Raw genomic sequence first — 27578 nt, 5'->3', positions numbered from 1 at the left:
TTTGGTTGTCGATGTACTGTTTATGATGCGTAATATTGGTTCTGATGCGTGGTTGTGCAGTGTAACTCTTGTTTATGTAGTTTTGTATGTCTGGTTAGTGTTGAATGTCCGTCGGTGATAATAGTGTGAATTTTGTGTTGTTGAGCTACTGAGATCTGTTGTAGAATGATGTATGATTGTAGGGAATGTTCGTTAAAGTGAATCTATTTTGGAATGTTCGTTGTCTGAATTCATATGGAGTGTTTGGCGTGTCTCGTGAATATTTATTATATCTAGCAGTGCTTATTGATTTTGGACGATGGGTATTAAAAGTTTGGATGAATTGGGTCGGGCTCCAATCGTTTGAAATTTGTTGACTATGCTCTGTTATGACTAAACTCACTGTGGCGTTGTTGTTAGGATTTGGTATGTTGTGAAAGCATGCTTGATTTATTGTTTTGCTATTAGAATGATGTTTATGTTGTGGAAGTATGCTGTAATGTGTTGGTGAGTTATGAGATGCATTGAAATCATACTAGTGGTGGTGTTGTTGATGGGCGTTGTGGTGGTTGGTGTTATTAAGGGGTTAGTACTGGAATCTTTGTTGGAGGCTAGAAACGATATGTGGAGTTTTGCAAATTATGAAGTGAATGGGTGAGTGTCAGGGCCTCGGGTATAAATGGTCGAGGGCTGATACGTCACTAATTGGGTATCGAGGCCTCGGGTATAAATGGTCGGGGGTCGATACGCCAATACTGGATAAAGATGAGTATCGAGGCCTCGGGTATAAATGGTCGGGGGTCGATGCGAGGAGTCTTTCGAAAGGAGAACTATTGGGGCCTTGGGTATAAATGGTCAAGGGCCAATAGATTGTAAGACATCGAGGCCTCGGGTATAAATGGTCGAGGGTCGATGAACTAGTGTCGGGGCTCTGAGTATAAATGGTTAGGGGCTGACACTACCAAAAGAATGGTTTCAAAGAGCCCGAACAACTGAGGTGATCATAGTTGTATTTGAGTTGTTGTGAAGCCAGGTGGACGGTAATTGTTTTTATAAAGTTGTGGTTAGTATTGGGTATTATCGAACATGTTTATGGGTGAATATATAATGTACCAGTAAAGCATGTCTATGGTTGTTCGCATACTGTAATGATAGAGCATGACGATGCATGTTTTTCTTTTATGGTTATGAGCATGATGTTTGTGAGTGATTGGTGAGGGCTACTTACGGAGTATATTGTATATACTCACCCCCCCTCTTCTACAATGATTGTTTCAGGTGAAGGACTCGAGGGTGACCATGCTGATGGGACGGGGGAGACCTGACAAGCGAGGACTATAGGTTGCTTAGTTTTTCCTATTTAGTCTAATTCATTTGTTAGGGCCTTATATTGTGGCCAATAAACGGTTTATGTACCTTTGAATAATTGGGAGATTCTTCCCTTGTTGTTAGTTATGCTTCGGGTTAGGTGCCTATATGAGCTTTATTCCATTTGTTTAGATTCTTCTAGATTGAATAATAAACTTGCCTCATGAAGTAGTTCACAGATGTTGTTGCATGTTTTTTTTTCCATGAGATTGGTTTATCATTAATTTGATGAGGTTTGGAGCTTGATTTTATAAGCTTATGTGCTTAGGAAGTTGGCAGGTTGTAATCGGGGTTAAAACTGATTAGTTGGGTAGTTCATGTGACCTAGAGGTGTGTGGAAATTTCTGGGTCGTTTCAAATACAGAATATCAAAATAGAATGACAAGGTATTACAATTCACGAGTAAAGAAGCGATGCTTCAGACCGGGAGATCTCATACTAAAAAAAGTTCTTCAAAAGACTGCGGCTCTAGAGCCAAATGGGAAGGATTGTTCAAAATTAAAGATGTCGTCCGAACTAGAACATATAGTTTAGTTGACCTGAATGGCAAACAATTCGCTCACCCCTGGAATGTAGAACATCTTGAGTTGTATTACCAGTAAACAAGTAATTTATACAGTATTCTTCGAGCTCAATCCAAATTAGGGGCTATTATTGTCAATGTTACTTACATAAAATGTTTATCATTGACGTGACTTATGAATTCCTTATTAAATTGATTTTATGTGTCACTTATTGCAAATAAAGTGCTCGTCAGAATCAAAGAAGACAATGCTACACACGAATAAAATTAAACCAATGTAGTTCATTTCATTCTTAAAAAAAAAAATTCGGAGTGTGTACCGAAATTACATTGCAAATAAAAAAAAAATTAGGAAATGGGGGTAGAATCAGTTCAGCTTCCTTCTCTTCTCCTCCATGTTGACACGACGCTCCAGAGACCTAACCTTCCTCTCCATCGTGTGAAATTCATCCTCCATGATCATCTTCTCCTTCTCCCGGCTTTCCTTCTCCTCCTTCAAAGCTTAGCCCTCAAATTCAAACTGTAAAGACCCAACTATTGACTCTTGAAGTTCATGTACAAGACGAGAAACTTCTTGCTTAAGTTTAAAAACTTTTGTCGTCGCCCGTCGCAGTTCAAAACGGGAAGGAAGAGCAGTGTAACGAGGCAAATAGTAGGATGAAAGGTGCTCGCCTTGACAAATAGGGAGAAGAGTGGGAATGTTAGGAGATGGTGAGGGAGGGGAAGAAGAGGATGAGGATGAGTCTCCCGAGTGATCGGAGGAAATCTCCATAAAAGTCATCAAAGGGCCGTTTACTTCCTCGGACATATCCTAAGTACGGGAGTTTAAATAAAAAAATTAGAGAAAGGAAGAGATAGATAAAATGAGTTCAAAACATAAGGTTGAAGCGACGTTTAAATAGATGATTCACTCAGTTGAATCCGAAAAGACCTCCGCCACATAATGAAAGTTTTACAGAGGAAATAAATGCAGTTTCCTCGGAATACGCAATGGCGATTGAGAATTGATTTGATTACGGAGAATCAAAACTGCGTCAGGCAAAATTCAATGAAAGTGATGATTTCGTATTAAATTCAAAGTTTGATTCCGTGCGAAGTCTGTAATTAGATCTAGTAAAATTATAATAGAAAATAGATATACATGTGGATAAGAGAATTAATAAAATAGAGATTAAGCCAAATCAAGGTTTGCAACCCCGGGAGGCTCCATGAGGTCGTTCTGCACGGAATCAGCGAGGAAGGTACTAACTTCTCTTTCAGCATTTGCGGAGTCTAGCTCGGTAACTCCGACCTGGGGCTCTAGCTTGGTTACTCCAACCTGGGGTACCTCCTCGGGCACATTAACCTGGGGCGAGGAAAGGTTGATTCTCTCACTCGGATTCGAACGCTCACTCTGATCAGCTGATCTCTTCATAGCAAGTTTCCAGCGCGATCAAACAAAAGAAAAAGTTGGTCCAAATTAACCTCCTGAGTAAATTTTTTAAGCCACTCGACTGCGTAGTTAAGACCACCATATTCCAGATCCTTCTCTAACTCCTTGAAGTCTAGAAATTGAGACATAATCTCATAAAGAAAATCAAAATTGCCAAGTCGAGCTTCTGTATTTGCAAGCGTAGATTCAGCATCAGAAAGTTTTGTCATAGACTCAGCAACTACTTTCTCAGATTCATGGAATTTGGATTCAATGTCGGCCAAATGTGTAAAGACCCAGAATTTTACGCACACCTCTAGGTCACATTAATTATCCCACTAATCAAATTTAACCCCGGCTACATCCTGCCAACTTCCTATACACACAAACTTATAAAGTCAAGTTCCAATCCTCATCAGTTTAACGATAAATCAATCTCATGGAATAACATTCAACAACATTCGTGAACCACTTCACGAGGCAAGTTTATTATTCAATCTATATGAATCTAAACAAATGGAATAAAACATAAATAGGCACCTATCCCGAAGCAAAACTAACAACAAGGGAAAAAATCTCTCAATTATTCAAATGCAAATAAACCGTTTATTGGCCACAACACGAGGCCCTAACCAATGACTTAAACTAAACAGGAAATCTAAGCAGCCTATGGTCCTCACTCGTCAGGTCTCCTCCGTCCCATCACCATGGTCACCCACGAGTCCTTCACCTGAAACAATCATTGTAGAGGGGGGCATGAGTATATAAAATATACTCCGTAAGTAGCCCTCACCAAGCACACACAAACATCATGCTGATAACCATAAAGGAAACATACATCGTCATGCTCTATCATTACAGTATGCGAACAACCATAGACATGCTCTACTATTATATTATATATTCAACCATAAACATGCTCTATAAGACCTGATGCTAACCACAATCATATAAAAACAACTACCGTCCACTTGGCTCCCTAACACCTCAAATACATCTATGTTCACCTCAGTTATTCAAGCTCTTCAAGACCATTCTATTGGTTGTGTCGGCCCCTGACCATTTATACCCAGAGCCCCGACACAAGTGCATCGACTCTCGACCATTTATACCCGAGGCCTCGATGTATTTTCAACCATTGGCCCTTGACCATTTTTTACCCAAGGCCCCAATAGTTCTCCTTTCGAAAGACTCCTCGTATCGACCTCCGACCATTTATACCCAAGGCCTCGACGCTCATCTTTATCCAATATTGGCGTATCGACCCCCGACCATTTATACCCGAGGCCTCGATACCCAATTAGTGACGTATCAGCCCTCGACCATTTATACCACAGGCCCTGACACTCACCCATTCACTTCATAACTTCCAAAACTCCACATATCATTTCTAGCCTCCAACCAAGATTCCAGTACTAATTCCCTAATAACTCCAACCACCACAACGCCCATCAACAACACCACTACTAGTATGATTTCAATGCATCTCTCAGTTCACCAACACAATTCAGCATGCTTCCACAACATAAACATCATTCTAATAGCAAACCAATAAACCAAACATGCTTTCACAACATATCAATTCTTAACAACCGTGCCACAGTGATTTTAGTCATAACAAAGCATAGTCAACAAATTGCGAACGATTGGAGCCCAACACAATTCATCCAAACACTTAATATCCAGCGTCCATATCGAATAAGCATTGCCAGATATAATAAATAACTCATGAGAGACGCCAAACACTTCATACAAATTCCGACAACAAACATTCCCAAATTAAATCCACTTTAACGAACATTCCCTATAAACATACATCATTCTACAACAGATCTCAGCAGCTCAACAATACAAAATTCTCACTATTATCACCGACGGACATTCAACACTACCCAGGCATACAAACCAACATAAACAAGAGTTACACTGTACAACAACGTATCAGAACCAATATTAAACGTCATAAACAGCACATCGGCAACCAAATAACAAACATCAACGCACGCACCCGCCCCAGTGCTACTTACTACAAGATCCTAACGTGGTACTAAGCTCGCCGAAAGATCCAAACTCACGCCAAAACACTTGGGTTAGGAGTGAGTCGACGCCAAGGAGGCTTGAGCTTCCAAATCCAGGTTCGAGAAGCTTCGAGCTTGCTGGTTCAATACCGAAAAGAAATGGGTAACTTAGTTCTAGCTCCGAACAAGGATGGGTATCACAATTCGAGCTTCAATTTGGTATGGGTAACTGTCAAAATGCACCGGAATACTACTGCTCGCGTTGGGATGGGCTGTCGGCTTCAACTATGGCTTAATCAGGGTGTCGCGTTGTCGTTCCAACTGTCGAAAGATGTCTGAATGCTACGAACTGAGGCAAAAATCATCGAGACGCCATGGCCCGTCACTGCTGCACCTGTTCCACGCTCAGGCCACCGCAAACCCGACGCAATAACCCGCAAGGAAGACGTCGTCGGCCAGGCTGCCGTGGATGCTGCTAGGGAGTTACGCCGACGCTACCCGTGTACGAGGAAGATACCGATCGATGTTGGCACCGCTCGTGGAGAAAACCCGCCGGGGAAGACGCCGTCGTGGAGCTCGCTGTCGATGTCGGAGAAAAATCGCTGCTGCCGTCGAGATGTTTGTGGAGGGACGCCGCGCCGGAGGTGCCACTGTTGCTGTGCCGCTTCGCCGGAGAACGAGAAGGTGCTGGCTAGGTTGCTCGAAGAAGAAGAAGAAGAAATCTGGGGGGGGCTGGCGGCTCGGGCTAGGAGTGGGGAAGAAGAAAAAGAAGAAAAGAAGAAGAAGAAGAAAAGAAGAAACTTGGGCTAGGGTTTTGTTTTTGTTTTCTTTCTTTTTCCCTTTGTTTTAATACCAAAATAACCCAAAGGAGGCCCAATAAGTCCAAGCCCAAAGATAAGAAATCTACCCCTCTCTTAAACAAGACCCACCACACGGGGTCCGGTAAATATTAATTTAATTGGATTTTAGAGCCCGATAAATATAAATAAATTCAATTAACATTCACTTTGAAAATTAAATGAAAAAAAAATCTCTTGATTCGAGACTAACTAACCTGAGGGACTCGGGGCGTTACAAAATGTGACTTTGCTTGTGTGAGTGCACACTTGGTGTCTATGAGTTCGGCTTCAAGCAACTTATTCTTCTCTGCCTCTACACTTAGAATGTTCTCTGTGGAAGACCTGAGGTCGGACAGCTCGGCCTTTAATTGTGCAAGAAGAGGCCTAAACTAGTTAGCCTCAATAGTCAACTCAGAGACTCCAGTCAGCAAACGGCGATTTTCCTCCTCCAATTTGGTCTACTCGGCTTTATATTTGTTGTTCTTGACGATGCACGACATTGAGGGTTTCGCGTTTCAAGGTCTTGAAATCCTTTTTTTCCTTGGTCAGACCTTCCCGGTCTCTTCTGAGCTCTTCAAGAAGGGAATTGTACTCGGCCATTTGAGCAGAACAGGAAGCAGCTTTCTTGGCGGCCTCAGCAAGCTTGATTTTGTTCTTCCGTCTGGCTGAATCACGATGAAAAAGCTCGGCACCAACAGAGGTCATTACCCAGCAAGACAAAGCAAAAGCCTGAAGTCAAGCATAGGCATTTAAAGGTTGAAAACTACAACGAAAAATCAAAGAGTAAGGAATTACCTTTATGATACAGGAAGAAATTTCATAAAAAGAGTTCCTGAGAAGATGAAGGATTGATACAACAAACATGTTTTTCCAGATCACCGATGAAAGCATAATAGAGTTTGTTGGTGGAAGCTAAGATGCCCTCACTATTGAGGTTGATAAGAAAATGAGGAATCCCAGCAGCATGAGTTAGAGGACTCTTGGAAATCTCAAAAGAAGTGTCTCTTATGTTGGACGGACCAGCGGCGAAAGTTGTGTTGTCTCCTAAAGGAGAGTGAGAGTGGACTTCGTCGAGCTCTTGAAGGGAAATGCCAGGTCCGTCCCCCAGTCCAGCAGAGTCCGATCCTTCGCAAATTCTGAAGGTTGGATCGATCAGGGCGGTAGGCTCAACTTGGAGACCACTGGATTCGACCTTAGGTAGGGAAGATGTTGGAAGGACAGAAGTTTCGGGATTAGCCGTGGGACCGGTTTTTCTTTTTCTTTGAAGTTGACCGTCATAACTGTCATTCTGCGAAGTATGAGTGGAGGACGCATGCACATCAGCTCTCTGTTTGGGTTTTCTCTTCGAAAACATCCACCTGGGCGGAGGAGACTGATCACAATTCCATGCAGCAGTCCTGATCTCAGGTATGGAATGGACCTGGGGGTCATGGGCCACATTATTACCCCCAGCGGAATCAGCTAAACCATCTCCAAGAGGTACGCCTCGACAACAACTGCTGTTGAACCTAGAGGGACGGGGGCGGCCTATTTCCTCAGCGAGGAAGAGAAACAGTATGAGATATTATGAGTAAGGAAGATATGGAGATATGGCAAGTTAGAGATAGGGTTAACCAGATGAGAGTTCAGCTGCAAGTCCTCAACTTCTCAAGTTCCCATTGGATAGAAGGTCGAGACTATATCGATCTCTGGCTGAGAGGGTTGCGCAGCCAGCCAAAACTGTAACGACCCAGAATTTCCCACACACTTCTAGGTCACGTTAACTACCCAACTAATTACACTTAACCCCAAATACGTCATGCCAACTCCCTATGCAAACAAATATATAAAATCAAGTTCCACTTCTCATCAATTCAACAATAAATCAATTTCATAGAATATCAATCAACAACATTCGTGGACCACCTCACGAGGCAATTTTTATTATTCAAACTAGGCAAAACTCAATGAATGGAAGAAAACTAAAATAGGCACCTATCCCGAAATAAAATTAACAACAAGTGGGAACCCCCCAATTATTCAAATACGAACAAATAGTTTATTAACCATAACATAAAGTCTTAACTAATAACTTAAGCTAAGCAAGAGTGACTAAGCAGCCTATGGTCCTCGCTCGTCATGTCTCCTCCGTCTCATCACCATGGTCGCCAACGAGTCCTTCACCTGAAACAATAATTGTAGGGGGGTGAGTATATAAAATATACTCCGTAAGTAGCCATCACCAACAACACATACACATCATGCTCAACAAAAATCATGAAACATTCATAGTTATGTTGTTCAACACATTAAGCATTCAAACATAGGCACATTCTATAAAATCTGGTGACAACCACAACCAGGAACACATTAACTACCAACCTCTAGTCTCCCTAACATTTCAAGTACCTCTACGCTTATCACGGCTATCCTAGCCTTCCACAGTTAACTCCTTCGAGTAGAGTCGGCCCCTGACCATTTTTACCCAGAGCCCCGACACTGCTGCATCGGCCCTCGACCATTTTTACCCGAGGCCCCGATGACTTCACCATCTATTGGCCCTTGACCGTTTTTACCCGAGGCCTCGATACTCAATTAGTGACGTATCAGCCCTCGACCATTTATACCCGAGGCCCTGACACTCACTAATTCATTCCCTCCAAGAATCAAACTCTCACCAGAGTCTTACTATATACTTTCTTAAGCCACTACCCCTGCATCTTTCAACGCACAAATACAATTCAGCATGCTTCCACAACATAAACAACTTTCTAATAATGAGATAATAACCCAATCATGCTTAATATCCAACATCATTATTTAACAAGAATTACTAAGTATAATAACTCACAAAACACGCCGAACAATTCATGCATATCCAGGCAACAAACATTACCACAGCAATACTCAACAGTTTAGCAAAGCAGAAATCTCACCATTTTCACCGACAAATATCCAATACTAATCCAAGTATATCAACTAACACAACGAGAGTTATTTAGCGCAATGATGTATCAAAATTAATATTAAACGCCACAAAACCAGCACATTAGAGACCATTTAACACACTTTAACACACGCACACGCCCCTTGTCTACTTACTCACAACCGCGCCCTTAAGTTTTGCATCGACCTCACACCTAAGCACTAAAACAGAAAAATACAGTAAGTTACGTACACCATTTAGCCTTCGAAATCAATTCTAAAAGGGTTTAAATGACTCATTACCACCAAAACCGACTTCGTATAGGTGTGGGTCACCTAGATCTAGCTCGCCAAGGTGTGGGTAGCCTAAATCGAGCTTCGAACGGATGTGGGTCACCGCCAAACGTCCTAAACGCTGCTGTAACGCACAAATCCCGCAGCTGGAATTGCTGTTCGTCGGATCGTAGCAGCAGGTCGTCGAGGTTCGCTGTGGATCTGGCCCATTCGTTGTGCGCCGTCGGTTCGCCGCTGTAACAACCCGTTCGCCGTGCGCCGCCACGAGGAGGAGCAGTGCTAGTTCGTTGCAGGCCGCCGGGGGACGCACCGCCGCTGCTGCAGATCGCCGGGACGTCGGGGAAGTCGCACTGCCGCTGCTGCTGCTACAGATGCCGCTGCCGCTCGTGGTTGTTGTCGGCCGCCGCTGCCACGGGTTCAAAGCACGTCGAAGCTACTCACCGGATTTGTCGTCGTTCCGTTCGGAGTGGACTAGCAACATCGGTGCTGCGTCAAGGCGCCGGATGAGCTGCCGGAAACGAGAGGAGGGGGCGGCGGGGTTGGGAATGAAGAAGAAGTCGGGGGCAGCTAGGGTAAGAAGAAAGAAGAAGAAGAAGAAAGAAAGAAAACTTGGGCTAGGGTTTCTTTTTGTTTTCTTTCTTTTTCCCTTTTCTTTTACTTTTCCTTTGTTCTAAAAAAAACCCTAACCAAACCAAAAAAACCCAACATAACCAAGCCCAAGAGCAAAAGAAGCCATCTCAACTTAAGATAAAACCAACCACAAGGAACCGATAAATATAAGTTTAATTAGAGTTTAGAGCCCGATAAATATAAATTTAATTAAAGTTTAAATTTTAAAAAAAAAAACATAAAAATCTCCAGATTCGAGACCAACTAACCTGAAGGACTCGGGGCGTTACAAAAACTGACCTGGTCTCCTTAGTCAATTTAGGCGGAAGATCGATCAGCATTGCCGAAGAGATAAATTGATCGGTAAGAAGGAGAGCTCGAGTAAAGAATGCACATACCTACTAAACAAAATAGTAAGGGATCTATAAGCCAGGGTTTACCCAATCTACCGAATTCCATGGGCACCTCACAATAGGGGGCCTCTTCGCTGGTGGTCATAAGTCAATTCCCAGATACATAAAACCACCTTTGCTTCCAGTTCTTTATGGATTTAGGTCCATTCACGATTGAGGAAAAACCCTTTTCCATCACTGGTCCGTTAACTAATTTGGCAATACCAGGGAAGCAACTTAAATAAAATTGACCAGGGGCCCTAGACGACTTCTTAATGGTGTGGATAGAAAGCATGTGTTCAACGGACAGAACACAAGCTCTATCTCTGCAGAATCACCACCGTAAGTACCAAAAGCCCATGAGGGTGCCCATCCATTTGGTGTCAATTGAGCAGGGGCTAGGTTGACAACATTGAGGAAAAATTAGGCAAAAAGGTGTAAGGGTAACCGAACACCATATTCAAACATTTGAGGATAAAAACTAACACATCCTATTGGAGGTTTATCAATCGTTTCACCCGCTGTAGGAATCCTCAATTTGATGTCACTTGGGATAGAGTAGTTATACCTAAGAATCCCTAACAACTCTTCGGGACAGTTGGAGTACGAATAAATCTAGGTCTCGATCTATATCACTAAGGTCAGTATATGAATCTGCGTCGGAATAATCGCCACTTATTATTGGTGATTCACTTCGTTTGCGACGATGGGATGTTTTATTTTTGGCCGGAGGATCAACTAAAGATAATGGAGAAGTTGAAGCCCTGGACTGATTACGAGTATCAGCATCGAAAGATTAAGTCCTAGCCATTTACGAAGCTTAAAGAACTAGGACAAAAGTGAAATAAACGCAAGGTCAACTGAAATGCAAAGTGAATGAAGAAGAAATGCCTAACCTTGCAAGATTGCGACAATGGAAGTCCCCAACAACAAGAATGAATTAACTATTCAAGCAAAGTTCGTATTAAGCCTTTTTAAATACTTGATGGGAGACGACGTCAACTCGGAAGGGAAGGAAAAAAATGAGTTCGGCTCAGCGTTTCGCAAGTCTGACGTTAAACTCTACTTCGGGAAAGTTCGAATGGGTCATTACAATTTTCTCAAAGTAGGGGGCTATTGTTTAACCATAAAATTCTAAAGGACACGTCACCTAGTTTCAATCCATATAGCGCGAGGTCGGATAGTGGTCAAACTGAACACTCTACCAAGCTGGGTGTCAAGATAAACCGTTTGCTCCACTTTTCAGGCCATGATAGCCAAACTGCTCTCCCACTCAATATGCAGTTTTCCTATTTTCACGGAGATAAAACCGTATAATTCAAAAACGGAGCCAATCTCCACAACGGTCATCTGAGTGTGAAAACAGGTGATTATACTTCTTAATTAATTTTATTTGTCACGGGGACTAACTAGACCGTCGAAGTGCTTACTTGTTTTTGCAGGTTCAAATTCGTGAGTGTTCTCAGGATCTTATTGTGATTACCGGTTATTTTTGGTAAGAACAGTAGGTATATATATACCTCTCACCAATGTTGAAGATCTACTACACTAATTTAGAAACCTCAAAAAAAATCGTGAGAGAAAAAGTAAAAACAAATAAAAGAAGAATAAAGAAATAAACCTATAAATATTGTCTACATATATAATATTTAATTAAAAAATAATGATATTATTGTAAAAAAAAACATAATAATACTTATTATAACAAAAAGTATCAACAAATACAAAATTAAATACATAATAATATAGTAATTGTAAAATAACTAAAAAGACAATAGTAACAAAAAGAATTAAAAAAACTAATAACCAATACACACATTCTTGAAGATAGACAAACATCATTATTCAACTTTATCAAAGTAAAATTGTAAGTTGTAACCACTCATACTTACGAATTGAAATATAGTTTTGATATATGAATTTTGTATCGACTTGAATGTATCAGGTATGCGTTGAGTTGCTTTCAAGATTAGAGAGACTTTAAGAGCAATAAAATGAGAGAGAACTAACAGATATAGAGATCGAATGTTGGGAAAGAATGATGGAATAAAATGCCCTTTTATATTAGTACATGTGAAAACGTTATCATCTTTTGGAATTCCAAGACTTTTCAAATTCTATTATTAACTATTATCAGTGAAAATCATTAAATTATTCATAAATCAAATAACAACCTTTTTCATATTCCAAAGAATTATTATGATTGATAATTAATCTTTTTAGTACAATTAATTACTATAAAGGAGCAATATAGAAAAATTTATTGAATGAAAAAGAATATTAAGAAATTTATCTTTAGGCGAATTATTATAAACTACATTTAAACTTAAATAAAAATTGTATTAAAAAAGAAAAAACTGAAACTAAGAAAAAACAGTGAAAACTAACATAGATACAAAGAGCAATAAATCGAAGAGAAAGAGAGCGGTGAGAAATGTAAATCGAAGAGAAGGATAATTTAGATATTACAGAAAAATGTAAAGTTGAATATTGTCCATAAAATATTTTTTCCACATCCTACTTTTATATATACGTGCGGTGTGATGCACGTAAAATTTTGTAGTTTTATTTTAAAGTATTTAAAACATAATATTTAATTAAATAGTTAAAATGTTAAATACAATTTTATTATTTTCTCTATCATCATCGACATTTTTAAAATTTTTTTCTTTGTATCTAACACAAAAGCACGTGTGTCCAACGTGACATAAATAATTATTTATTTATTGTAAAAAGAAAACCTATAAATTATTAATTGTTAAAAAACTCACGTGCACTCCGTAGAAAAAATAAATCGAGATGTGAGGGGCAAAGATTAAAAAGATTCAAAATTATTATATTTAATTAAATATAAAATAAAAAGTAAACCTGATTTTGAAAATTATTAATTTTAAAATAAAATACAGTATTAAATCTTTATAAACGAAATTGAAATCAAAATGTAAAAATTGGAAATTTAGTATTGGGAAATAACTAAGAATCCATAAATCAGATCTAGTTTCATTATACATATTTTGGTCTCTATACACAAACTTGGCCCAAAGCACCTGTAAAAACCTAAAATAACCCTAAATATAAAATCTTGATAGACTCGAGACTGAACGATAGAGACGGCACGCAATGGTGACTTCAATATGGGCGACTTGAACGACATAATATCTATCGTGAAGAGAAATGATTACATGTTTCAATTATCTCTAGAAGAAATCACAATCTCTCTTGCTTTGTATTTAAGAATTTCCTGCGTGAATAAGGCGGAAAAAGAATCCCTTTCAATTTTTTTATCCCTATCTCTCGCGTGCAGAATCGCCATTGAAGAAGAAATCCAATTTTATTTCTTGCATGAATAAGGACATAAAAGAATTCATTTTAGTTTCAGTTTCTTTCCCATGAATACGCAGCAATATATTTTCAATCTCTCCCTCAAATTTCAATTTCAATAAGGAAATTTGAAGAAGAAAGATGTAGGGTATCTCCATTTTACCAGTTGGTACACATTTTGCTCCATCCACTAATATTTGATGCAAACTTGAGCTTCGATACTCCAAACGCTTTTCAATTCACGTGCAATCTAGTTGGGAGCCTCCCCATGTATACCTCCATTTCATACCCACTCTAGATTTTTATTTTTTATTTTTTACTTTGTTTGTGTTGTTGTATGGTTGGTGTATAGATTTATAGACGGGTCCAGAGAGGAATATGAAAGGATTATTGAGAGGGAGTAAGTAACCGAAACATGAGAAATAACTAAAGTGAAAGTGCATAAATAAATTAATACTTAAAATTAATAACAAAATAATAGAGGAATTTGGAAGGGGGCTAGGAATTTATAGGGATGCTAAGAGAGATAAAAGTTAAATTAGAAAAAGATTTATATGGTTGAAAGACAAAATTGTCCTAAATTAATAAGTGAAAAAGGTTAAATTAAATGGGCAAAATAGGGAGAAAAAAGTTTCTCCCTATATCCCTTTTATATATAGAAAAAGGTTTCTTCCACATCCGCATATATGTATATATACTAGTTTTTACACGTGCCGCGTACGTGATATCTCCAATTTATTTACTTATATATTAAATATAATAGGAAACTTATCATGAAATTGTATTTTTTGTTATTTGATATGACAACTAAAACAATTCAAGTAAAATTTACTAATTTTTTAAAATTAAAAAATACTTCATTTAAAAAAATGACCAAATTAATATTTATTTTCACAATTAGAAATTTGTTTAAAAAAAAAATCATGCTTAGAAATACAATAATAACATTTTTAAGTTATTAGAAAAATAATTAAGAACATTTTAATAGCCAACTAAAAGAGGGTTAAATCTAAAAATAGTAATTCTTATTAATACCGTCAATAAAAGTAAAAAAAATACAAAAAACATAAGAGAAAAAAAAAACTAATGAATTTCAAAGTTTGCCGGAAATACACCAAATAAGGGCATAAAATTTTCATATTTTGAACTTTGAAATGAAAAATTAAGTGAATGCAAATATAACTGTAAAAGACAAACAAATTAAATAGATTTTTTTTTTCTTCTCATATCATCAATAGAGGCAAAAACTCATTTAATACTTATATTAATTATATTACTGATTCTAAAAAAAATAATTATATTAGATTACTTTATATGAAATTATCAGAAACTCAATTTCACCTTAAATTTTATTTTTTCAAGAATTAAATTAAAGAATTCAAACCATGCATAAAATTATAGAACAAAATAAATATAATTAATTATATGTATACATAATTACCTTTCTACAATGTTTAATATCGTTAAACAACATTACTCTAAAAAATTGGAATGCATTCTATTGCACTAATTAAGAAATTTTAAAAATAAAAAATTGTGAGTAGAAAAAAGTAAAAATAATAAGACAAAAAGTAGAAGAATAAGAAACAAAGAAATGTACCTCAAATTGTTGTTAGAAACGAGTGAAACAGAGTATTTTTATAGTGGTAAGGAGCAGGAGGTTGCAAAACTTTTTAGATTCTACCCCTTTAATATTCCATAATTAAATACTATTAAATAATATTGTTAAAATTCTTTGTATTCTAAACTTTAAAATGATAAATTAATTGAATAAATAGAATTGCAAAAGACAACAAATTAAATAGGTTTCAAAAGTAATATTTATTTTCACAATTAGAAATTTGTTTCAAAATAAATTTCATGCTTATAAAAACAATAATAACATTTTAAGTTATTAGAAAAATAATTAAGAACATTTTAATGGCCAACTAAAAAAGGGTTAAATCTAAAAATAGCAATTAAATGTAATTTGAATTTTATATTTATACACCATTGTAACTAAAAGAGGGTTAGCAAAACTTTTAATATTTCATAATTAAACACTGTTAAATAATAATGTTAAATTCTTCGTATTCTAAAATTTAAAATTGAATAAATAGAATTGCAAAAGACAACAAATTAGGTTTCTTTCTTATTAATACCATCAATACAAGTAAAACAAAAAACAAAAAACAAAAAACATAACAGAAAAAAACAACTAATGAATTTCAAAGTTTGCCGGAAACCCACTTAATAACGACATAAAATTTTCATATTCTAAACTTTGAAATGAAAAATTAAGTGAATGCAAATATAACTGTAAAAGACAAACAAATTAAATAGAATTTTTGTCCCTCTGATATCATCAATAGAGACAAAACTCATTTAATAATTATATTATATTACTGATTCTAAAAAAATTAATTATTATATTAGATTACTGTGATCAGAAATTCAATTTCATCTTAAATTTTATTTTTTCAAGAATTAAATTAAAGAATTCAAACCATGCATAAAATTATAGAACAAAATAAATATAATTAATTAAATGTATACATAATTAATTACCATATTTCATACCCATAGGGAAGCAAACTCCTGTGCAGATTGGTTGGTGAAGCACGCATGCATTCATCCTATAGGCTTACATGTGTGTGACGAACCTCCTAGAGGTCTTCTGCATATACTGATGGCAAATAGTGTAGGGGTCTCCATGTCCCGCCTTATTTCTTTTTAGTTTTTATTTTTGGGCATTTTGCCCCTTTGTTCCTTCGAAAAAAAAATATATTTCATACCATTAAACAAAATTGCTCTGAAAAATTGAAATGCATTCTACTGCACTAATTAAGAAACCTTAAAAATAAAAAATTGTGAGTAGAGAAAAGTAAAAATAATAATACAATAAGTAGAAGAATAAGAAACAAAGAAATGTAACTCAAATTGTTGTTAGAAATGAGTGGAATAGAATCTTTTTAGAGTTGTAAGAAATCAGCCTCATCATCGGGCCCGAGGCCTAAAGGCCGGCCTAGGGCCAAGCCCGATCCAAGCTCGATCCAAGGTCAACGTCTGATCGGCCCGGCCCAATCCAATCCTTCTATTAATTTGATTGGATATGGATATTCATTTTTTACGGGCCGGCCTGTTTGAGCCGTATTTGGATTGGCCCGTAGGGCCGACCCAAAAGCCCGATCCAATATTTATTAATATTTATATTATATAATATTAATATATTTATTTATTATTTATTTATTAGAAAAAATAAATTAGATATGGTAGGCTAACATGTAAGAAGTAGGATCTTTTGTTTCTCCCTCATAAGTACATATTACGAAACTGTACCACTTCCCAATATCTCATTTAAATCATTGTTTTGAAATATATTAGGAGGAAACTCTCTAACTTCCAAAATTCAAAATTTAAAATTATTTTAAACATATCTAATATTTAGGTTGTAATTTTTAAAATTTTTTAATACAAAATTTTCTTATAAATATCAACCTTCTTTTCTTTTTCTTCACTCAAATTCTAATTCTAATTCTCAATCTCAAATTCTCTCAAGTTCCAATTCAAAGTGTTCAAATTTTCAATTTCTCTTGTATTTTACCTGTTCATCTCAAATTTTTTCAAATCTTCCAATATTCTGTTTCGAGTTAAAAAAAAAAGATTTTATATCTTCGAGACTTGTTTGTTTAACTATTTCCTAAATCTTCTCTCATTTACAGTATTTTTTTGAAATGGCTCATAGCCATATTCATGAAAATAATCTTCCTTTCACCATTGCCAATGATGATGAAGTTGAATTTATTGAAGGTGTCGGCTCACAATCTCGAAGTACAGACGCAACTACTACAAGTGTAAGTGTTGAAGTTGTTCAACGAAATACAGGTAAGAGAGCAGCATCTTCTGTTTGGGAATATTTTGAAAAGGTAGAAAAAAAGTTAGATAACGGAAAAATAGAATTGAGACCAAAGTGCAAAACTTGTGGTAGTTTTTTTTCAAAAGATGGTACTAGTCATCTTATTAGGCACATGAGATCTTGTAGTCAAAAACACAATGTAGATATTGGAAAATACATGCAATTAGGTAAAGATCAATCAGGTAATTTAACTAATTTTTCTTATAATAAGGAATATGCTAGATCTGAATTAGTAGATTACATAATTAGAGTAGAACTCCCTTTTACTTTTATAGATAATCATGATTTTACTGGTACTATTCAGAGATCGTTTAACCCACAATATGAAGGTTTTTTGGCTTCTACTGCAAAAAGAGATGTTATGGAAAAAAAATTGGCCAAAAAAGGTGTTTTAAAAACTTATTTTTCTAATTTTAAGGGACGAATTTGTTTGACATCTGATATGTGGACTTCTTGTCATCAACAGAGCTATCTTTGTTTAACTGCACATTATATTGATGCTGATTGGAAATTATGCAAACAAATTATATCATTTAAAATGGTTGAGTCTCCTCATACTAGTTATATAATAGGAAATGTCATATTAGAATCTCTTAAAGAATGGAATATTGTTGATAAAGTTTTATCTTTTAACTCTAGATAATGCTAGTAATAATGATATAGCTACTTCATTTTTAAGTCATTATTTGAAATCACCACTAGGCATTAATTTTCGTATTCGTTGTTGTGCCCATGTTTTAAATTTAATTGTACAGGATGGTTTGTCGATTCTTTTTTATTCTATTTCAAAGTTAAGATCTTTTAGTTCGTAATATTAATAGTTCTCAATTTAGACGTGAATTATATTTTAAATGTTTTAAACAATTAAACAAAAAGAGAAGAAATATTAGAATTGATTTACCTCATAGATGGAATTCAACATTTGAAATGTTGAAAGTGGCAGTAGCATAAAAAGAAGTTTTAGATTTATATTGTATTGAATTGCGTAATAGTTCTCGTCATGTTAATATTGTACAACTTACTGAGCTTGATTGGAGATATGCATCTGTTGTTCGAGATTTTTTAAATGTTTTTGATACTTCGACAAAATATTTTTGTTCGGTATATTCTTCTAGTATTTGTCAAGTTAGACCAAATTTACATAATATTTGCTTTATGTTTAAGAATTATTCAAATGTAGACTTATTTAAATCTGTGATTGAAAAAATGAAAGAAAAGTTTAATAAATATTTTGATGATTTGCATATTACGTTTTTGCTTGGAATGTTTTTTTATCCTAGATATAAAAATCATTTTTTTGATACTTATTTAGATTTGTTGTTCGATAGTAATACTGATAAAATTAATGATACTATAAATTCATTTAATTCTAAATTATATGAGATATATGATTTTTATAAGAAAACGGTAAATAATTCTACTGCTATTGTTGGTGCATCTTCTTCTTCATCTACATATTCAATAAATCTTGATAATTTCTCAACATCACATTTAAATGTTGTCATGATACTTTCTAAAAAGAAGAAAATTGATTCTTCAAAAAATTTTGAAGCTCTTGATTTAAAAAATTATATGGATTTACCCACAATATCTATGGATACTATTGAACCTTTTAATATTTTGGATTGGTGAAAATTATATGAAAATACTTATCCCGTACTCTCTCTTATGGTACGGGATATACAAACAATTCCTGCTTCGACTGTAGCATCAGAATCAACTTTTAGTGCAGGTGGTCGAGTTATATCAGACACTAGAAGCAGCTTATCACCTTCAACCGTTGAAGCATTAATATGTCTAAAAGACTGGGGTCTAGCGGAGAAAAGAATGTACGAAGAAGAAAATATTAAAAAAGTGGCTGAAGAAATGGAAAAGTTGAAATCATCGGTGTTGGAATTTAAGGACAATAGTTCTTCCGAAGAATGATTTTTTTTTTAATATTAGATTCCATTGTATTTATTTATTTTATTTGAGAAAATGCACATGATTAGCAAATGAGTAGGTGCCAACCTAGTTGGGATGTACACAGTGATGCAATAATTCTCAAAACAAAATATAAATAAACAAATAATAAAAGCATCTATTATATTTTTTTTGTCATTATTTTTGTAGTTTTGTTTAGATAGGTTTATATTAATAAAGTTAAAAATTATAAATTTAATTTTTAAAAATAAAAGATATAATTTTTAAAAATAAGGCAACTTAAATTTGTAACATATGACATAATAAAATTTATGAGTAAGATTATAAAAATAACAAAAAAAATGTACCAAAAATTATATAAAAACACATATTCTAGATTTTAAAAATAAAAAACTTAGTTTGAAAATTATTTAAATTTTAAAATTTAATAATTAAAAATATATTAATATACGGGCCGATCCAAGCCCGATCCAATTTTGGCTCATCAACTTAGGCCCATAGATTGGGCTATGAGCCTAAGTTTGAGTGGTTGGGCCGGCCCAAGCCCGGCCCAAACAATACTTGAGGCCCGTAGGGCTTGGGCCTGGGCCAAGCTGAGTAAGAACGAGGAGGTTGCAAAACTTTTAAGATTCTACCACATTTAATATTCCATAATTAAACACTATTAAATAATAATGTTAAAATTCTTCATATTCTTGTTTTTTTAAAATAATAATTCTTCATATTCTAAACTCTAAAATGATAAATTAATTGAATAAATAGTTCAACCCTAATAAAAAAGATTAATAATTTTTCTCAAAAAAAAAATATTAATAAGGGAGAGAAGTAAAATTAAACGATAGGGAGATGAATGGGAGAGAGAGGAGACACACGTAGAGAGAGATGGGACGGGACAAGAGAGAGACACATAAATTCATGGGAAGGAGAAAGATAACTTCGGTATTACCAAAAATGTAAAGGTCAATATCGTCCATAAAATGTCCACATCCGTACTTTTTAATATATTATAGATTATACACTAGTTACAAAATATTAACACCAATTTTCTAGTTTTTTTTTCAAGATATCAACTTTTTATTCTAAACTAAAAGATAGCAATTAAAATTAAATTAAAATCATTATTATGAACAAACATAAATAAAAACAAATATCAATATATTAACCCAACACAAAATTGAGTAAAATTGGAAGGGAAATTGACTAGCTCTAAATGGTGTTGTTTGGTTTACACATTCGAAATGTACATTGGTGAAGCTCAAAGAAAAAACAAAGTGTGAGAGAGCAAAAATAACACTTCTCCAACTTTGAATCATTGGAGTATGTAAACTGAAGAAGAACATCAAAACTTTGAATAATCGAAGTAAATTTCTTCTCCATCATCCTATACTAAATACCTGTCAATGGGAACATTAGGTTCCAGGTGATTCTCTTGGTCTTCGTCAATCTCGTTTGTGTGTTGTTGCACAACCAAGATTAAGGCATTGCCCATGAAATTTGAAGAGGCCAACACCTCCCCAATTGTTCCAAGTTTTGTATCTTCATTCCAAAGTATCAACCCTTGAACCAGAGGCGAACTCAGGCAATGGCGTCTTCCTACTATTACAAGTTCGAAATTGTTCCCCATCGAATGGAGTATAGAGACCGTTCGAGTGTCGTCCGTAACCACTTGTTCTTTGTACATTACTCTGCAGTTGCCTACCATGGTTTGTCGAAACTTGCTCACTGTCTCATCATCAAGCCTCCTCTCTTCTAAGTTATAGCACGGTACATTTCCATTCTCCACTAGACGAATCATTGTCAAGTTGATATTGCGGTGCCCAGCCATTCTTGCCCCAATGAACATTGCCTCTCGGTCATCTGGTCCACCTATGAAGACCACGGCTATGTGAAAAGAATGCAAGTTCGTTGAGATAGAGCTTGAGACTTTCAAGAGTCCACGATCAACAACAAGGGCGATAGAGCAGGGTGCCTTGTCAACAATGTGATTGTTAACTGTTCTCATTTTACTTTTGCACAAATGACAACACACCATTGGAATGAAATCTATTGTGGAAAGGAACAAGAACCAAAGAAGTCTCTTTGTCGAATGCGAGCGTACAAACGTCATGGTGCATAGTCACATAACGAGATATAACGGTGAAGGGATAAATTTCAACTATGTCACGGTGGCTCTGTCCAAAGTATTTGAAGGCATTAACGATGTGCTCAGAAGGGTAGGACCTTGAAGTACCTACCTTCTTAAGTTTGTGGGCAATGAATTGTGGGTTAGCACGGCCAAGAAGCTCAACAAGATGAAGCATGTAAACAACAATATGGCTTTGTCTCGTTGGATTCAAGGCCTCGAGAAGTTTAATGGCATTAGGAACATCGTCTTGGTCATGAATGCAAACTAATAAATGGAGATCAGAATTTGATCTCGAGTGCATCATCGTTCGTTTGTTGTAAACTACATACGTACTTGAATGATCATTGAGATATCTCATTATGGGAGTGATAATTGCAACCAAAATCACCATGCATATGCACATAACTGAAAATGTTTCGTTATCAAATATCTGCACAGAATTAAAGAAAAAAAATTTCAGTGAGTATATCGTAAGAAATGATCGAATGCAATTAGATGATAATGATGATCAACAACGAAGGCTTAGGCTTGTTCCTACCTTTTCTTTCTTCCTCGAATAAAACAAACCAAGCTCCATAGCTCCTTGACTATTCACGATGAGGCCGAGCAATACGGCGTCTCTCACGCGTAGTTTGAAGTAGAGTGAAATCATAAAGGTGCCTAAAAACTTTCCCAACGCAACAACAACAATAGTGCAGGACAGGAGTAAGAAATGTTTGAGTTTAATGGTAAAGATATTGATAAACCAGCCTATTTTGACAAAGAAGATTGGCATGAAAACCCAGGAGGTGATGAAATTAAGCCTCTCTACCAATGTTGATCCAATGGGAGGCCCCGAAGGGATTGCAATCCCAAGTACAAGGGAACCAAAATGTAGATGCAAACCAGTGGCCTGGCAAAAGAGGCTAGTCACCAGTACCCCTAAAAGCAAGGTAATCACATAACCCTCCGTCAACGGCTGTCCGGTCGGATTCTGCTTCATCATCCCAACAATGGCAGGCCGAAACACATAAATGATGATGGATATGAGAATGATGGAAGACAAAATTATTGAGAACATCTCATATCTTTTAACATTTGGTGCATTCAAGAGATGTCCTAGAAACATAATGCAATAGCTGTAGAACGCAGAAGCCATGGAAGATGACAGAGCAATTCTGCCCAACTCAGAGTTCATTCTATGAAGTTCAGAAAGAAAGCAAGCAATGGTGGGAAAGTCGATGAAGGACTCTATTGTAGCAACAGTGGAAATGGGTTTTGGGATTTGAGAGTTTATAGTGCAAATGGTGTTAAGAAGCAAAGGTAAAGCCATAGTACATGAGCCAATAACAAGTGCCCTCTTGTCAATCTTCTTTACTATGGAAGGATCTATTTGCACCCAATGAGAAAGAAGTAAAAAATATATCCCATTGAAGCTACTATGTCAAGGAATATGAATCCCCTCATGGGGAAAAGGGTTTCTCTGACTCCCTCGAACTGGCCCAGAACCGAAGAACCTAGAACTAAGCCTCCCTGAAAAAAGCAAATTAAATAAGAAAAGATAACAAGATAATTGCAAGTAATCAAGAGAAGATAGAGAGTTACCAAGATTTGAGAGACGATGAGGGGTTGGCCGAGGGGTTTGAGGAGCTTATAAAACAACAGAATGGCCCCTCCAGAAATAACCAACTGAATTAGAAAAGAAGGTAAAGAGTACTCAAAAGGGTTGGATTCGGTGAAAACCCCATGGGAGTGAATTCGGTCACCATATATGCAGTTGTTGGTCAAGTTCTCGGGTGAATGTCTAAATTAACCGCCGATGTAGGCAACAATTTCGTCTGGTTCCATTACAACAAAACTTAGTTTTCCAAGCTGAAAAGATCCTTCGGACATAGAAGAAATCAAAAGGAAAGATTGGGAATAGAATGAAAATGGAAATTGGGGATTCTTTTCTTTTAAACCTTTTTGTAAAATGACTAAATTGAGTGATTATGCTTAACTTGGAAATCAGTTTAAATTTGGAAGAAACTCAGCTTCTATTGTATTGTGATTTGGCCTACAACCAAACGCCCCAAATTTTAATATTAGATACTCCAGCTTTATTTTTAAATGTTGTGAGTTAAGAATTATTTGTTAATAATTGATGTAGTATTTATTTTTTAAGAAAATTTTAGCATTTGACAACGAAAATACAACCAACAATAATTGGATAGAAATTTTAGAGCATTATTTTGACTTAATTAATATTATTATATTGTAATATTTTGAGTGGGAGACATTGAAAAAACTATTTTTAGTTTTTATATTTTTTTTTAGTACAACATGTGGGATGTGGATCGAACTAACAAGCTCTTGATTTGAGATATATGTCGAATTATGCTCACTTTGGCTTTTAGTTTTTACTTTAGTATATAGAAGATATGTTTCAAAATTTTATATTTTGTCATAGGTTGATGAGATAATTTGAATTAGAAAAGAGTAGATTTAATTTTAGCATACACCCTCCAACAACACCACCAATTGAAGTTGTTGGACTAAATAAAATTGAAAAACATGAATTTTTTTTCTTTAAAGCAATATTTTTAATGAAAGAAGAAGAAATAAATACAAAATTACATCTGTATTTCATATCTTGAAAATGAAAATCTTTTTTCTATTTATTGATAATCATACTTAGTTTTTTTTTTAAAAAAAAAAAAGAGTAAGAAAAAATTTTATTTTTCTCTGTTTGAATGGAGAATAATTTCCCAAGGAAAAGAAAATACCAATCATGAGAAAGAACTAAAACTAAAGAAAAAAAATAGATTTCAACATTTTTGAAAAAATTTTATTTCTCTGTTTGAATGGAGAATAATTTCCCAAGGAAAAGAAAATACCAATCATGAGAAAGAACTAAAACTAAAGAAAAAAAAAATAGATTTCAACATTTTGGTGAGAAATGTTGGAATAAAATGCATTATTTTTACATGAGTAGAGGGTGAAAAAGTTACAAATCTTTTGAAATTACAAGACTTTTCAAATTCTATTATTAATTATTATTAGTAAAAATCATTAAACTGTTAGAGAACAAAATTTTCATATTTCAATTTAGAAATTACTCTATTGGATGGGGAATATGGATAAATTTATTAAATTATAATTACCCACCGCTAAACCAATGTATTAATACATAAACTCAATAAAGGTTGGATTAGTAGAAAAGAAAATGATAAAATAAATCTAAATAAATGAGAACTAACATGGATGCAAAGTGAATTAAAGGGATGTGATAGGAGAGAGAAACATATATTCATGGGGGAGGATACTTAGGGTATTCTTAAACTAGTCAAGGTCAATACCGTCCCTAAAATGTTTCTTCTACGTCCGTACTTTTATATATACATACATACATACTAGTAACTTAACACGTTCGATGCACGTTGTAACTTAATTCAAATATAAGTGAATATATATTTTAGACTACTTTTTTGAACCACATCTTTGTCTCTTATTATTGTTTAAGATCAAATTAATAATTATTTATTAAAATACAATATTATATAATTGATAGAACCACAGTTTAGGCGAATTGTAATAGTAGTTCTGTGAAAGCCATTGTTGATGGAAACATTTGAGGTGAAAATTAGGAGAGAGAAAAATTAGAAAATTTTCTTGATTATTGGTCATAATATTTTGAGTGTAAAAAATATTTAACACTAAAAAATCTACTAAGAAAGAAGAGAAAAAAATAAAATAAAAAAGCTAAAATCTTTAAAGGAGATGAGTGGAAAAAAAATCATTTTATAGGTGTAGAAAATGAAAGAGTTACAAAACTCTTAGAATTTCTAAAACTTTTGGTATTCAAAAGTTAAATATAATTATAGGGGTAATTATTAAATTATTTTAAGCTAAGAATCAGCTTTTCATATTACATTTTAGCATTTAATTTTTTTTTGTTAAAATTCAAAATTTCATATTTTTGTCTTTCAATTTATGAATGCATCTAATTATTCATTTCAATATATTTTTATATTTTATTATTTTTTGTAACATTGTTTAATCGTTAAAACACTATAACTTTTGAAATTCCATTATTATTATATAAGTAAATATAAAATCATTAATTTTATAATTAATTTTAAGGAATAAATTTGAAAACAATTTTATTCAAATTTTCAAATTCTTTTCCTTATTTTCATATTATTTTCCTGATTCATTTTAATTTAGATGAATGTATTAAAAAGATAAAATAAAAAATAAAAAACCCTTAAATAAAGGAGAGAAGAACCGTGGGACTGAAAAGTCTTTTTCTTTAATAAAATAATATTAATTTAACAACGTCATATATAGATTAATAAATTAAAATAGAATTTCAAAAGGTAAAAAGAAAGAAAACTGAAATGGAAATCAAAGGCGAAAAAAAAACGCAATTGATAGGAATTCAAAAGGAAGAGAAACCTCACGAGATGGAATAGGAATTCAAAATGAAGGGACAAAGAGAGGCAAATCAAAACGTATATATAAATGAAGGACATGGATATTATTAAATTAAAAAATGAAGGATAATACTGTCTAAAAAAATGTTTCTTCCATATCCGTAGTTTTATATATATTATAGATATAGATTAGTATTCTTATGCACGTTGTATCTCAATTTATTTTATCATATATTAATGTTAATTTTACCTTGAAAATGGTTGAGTATCTATGAAATATTATAGTATAAACAAAATACTATATTTAATAGATGTTTTAAAATATAAGTATAATTTAAATTTCAATAATATAATTCAAACATCTTAAACATTCAACACTAAATATCCTAAACAAAATACTCAAAAAGTTGAGAGCATAAATCTATATATAATTTTATATAAAAAACAAAAATTGTTTAATTATTATGTAAAAAAAATGAGTACAAAAAAGATTAACCAATATCCAACTTGCATGCATTTCTCTCCTTTATAAATATTTAAAAAATATTACTAAAAAATTATTAAAAATAAATAAATATAAACCATTGCCAACTTGAAATCTCAAAGGCGGTTCATTTTTAGAAAATATCGTCGAGGAACGTGATAGGTCAAAAAAGCTCTCGTCCAATTAATAGTTAAGTTTGGCTTTATAGGAGATTGATTGTTGCTCTCTCTCTTGAATTAATTAAACCTAAAACTTCCGAAAGTCAAATATTTTCAATAAAAACGTCTAATTACATTTTTTTTAATGACAATTATTTTATTTTTTTTAAATTAGTTACTATTTTATTTTAGAAGTGAAGATAAATTTTAAAAGGTAACCTTTATTTCAATTTATTAAAAAGAGAAAACAACTTCAATGTGACATTTTATTCAATAAAAAGGAAAAAAAGTAATATAACGGAGACTTGAACCCACCCAAGACCTCTAGATTAATAAGCAGATACACAACCACGATAATAAAGTGATAAGAGACAACATACCAAAATAAAAAATAAATAAATCTATATAGATTATATATTAAAAAGATAGCATCTCTGACAAATATTTTTGGACAATGATACCCCTATATATTTTTTTAATTAATTACATTATTGCCATTAATGGCCACTACTAAGTGTCACCTCTATTTTTTTAATTAATTACATTCCATTAATGCTCACTATACATTCCATTAATGCTCACTATTATATGCCGCCTTATGATTTTTACGGATTTACCCTCACTCCGTATTTATAATAGAAACGTTAAATTAAGACATTTATTTACATTTGGACTTTTCATTTTTTTTTCCCTATTACTTTATTAAATTTGGTGGCCACTACCCATGATTTCATAGGTTTCAGTTATAAATAATTGCAATTAATTAGATTGACCTTTTAATTCCTTTTATGTCTCATTAAACATGAGAAAAAAATGTATAAATATGGTTAAATTAACAATTTCCATATCCGAATTTGGTAATTGAGGAGCTCTCTTCTTGGTAATTCAAATTCTCAAATTTGGTAAATCAATATTCTTAGATTGCAAAGATGAATATGGTG

General features: G+C 34.3%; 1 protein-coding gene across 1 annotated transcript; it reads right to left on the bottom strand.

The window, feature by feature from the left end:
• Positions 1-6606: 6606 nt before the first annotated feature.
• On the bottom strand, positions 6607-27135 carry LOC148211806 (cation/H(+) antiporter 15-like). Its single transcript, XM_088122923.1, is given in 8 exon segments — positions 6607-6867; positions 7001-7646; positions 20871-21493; positions 21495-22031; positions 22140-22978; positions 22981-23113; positions 23186-23384; positions 27125-27135. Coding segments are annotated over 8 exon segments (3249 nt in total).
• Between the last annotated feature and the right edge of the window lie 443 nt (positions 27136-27578).

Source organism: Momordica charantia (genome assembly GCF_013281855.1).
Source record: "Momordica charantia cultivar OHB3-1 chromosome 4 unlocalized genomic scaffold, Mcharantia_2.0 BLBB01000004.1, whole genome shotgun sequence".
NCBI classification, from domain to species: domain Eukaryota; kingdom Viridiplantae; phylum Streptophyta; class Magnoliopsida; order Cucurbitales; family Cucurbitaceae; genus Momordica; species Momordica charantia.
The sequence above is the reverse complement of the archived record's forward strand: the minus strand, read 5'-3'. Positions and strand labels throughout refer to the sequence as shown.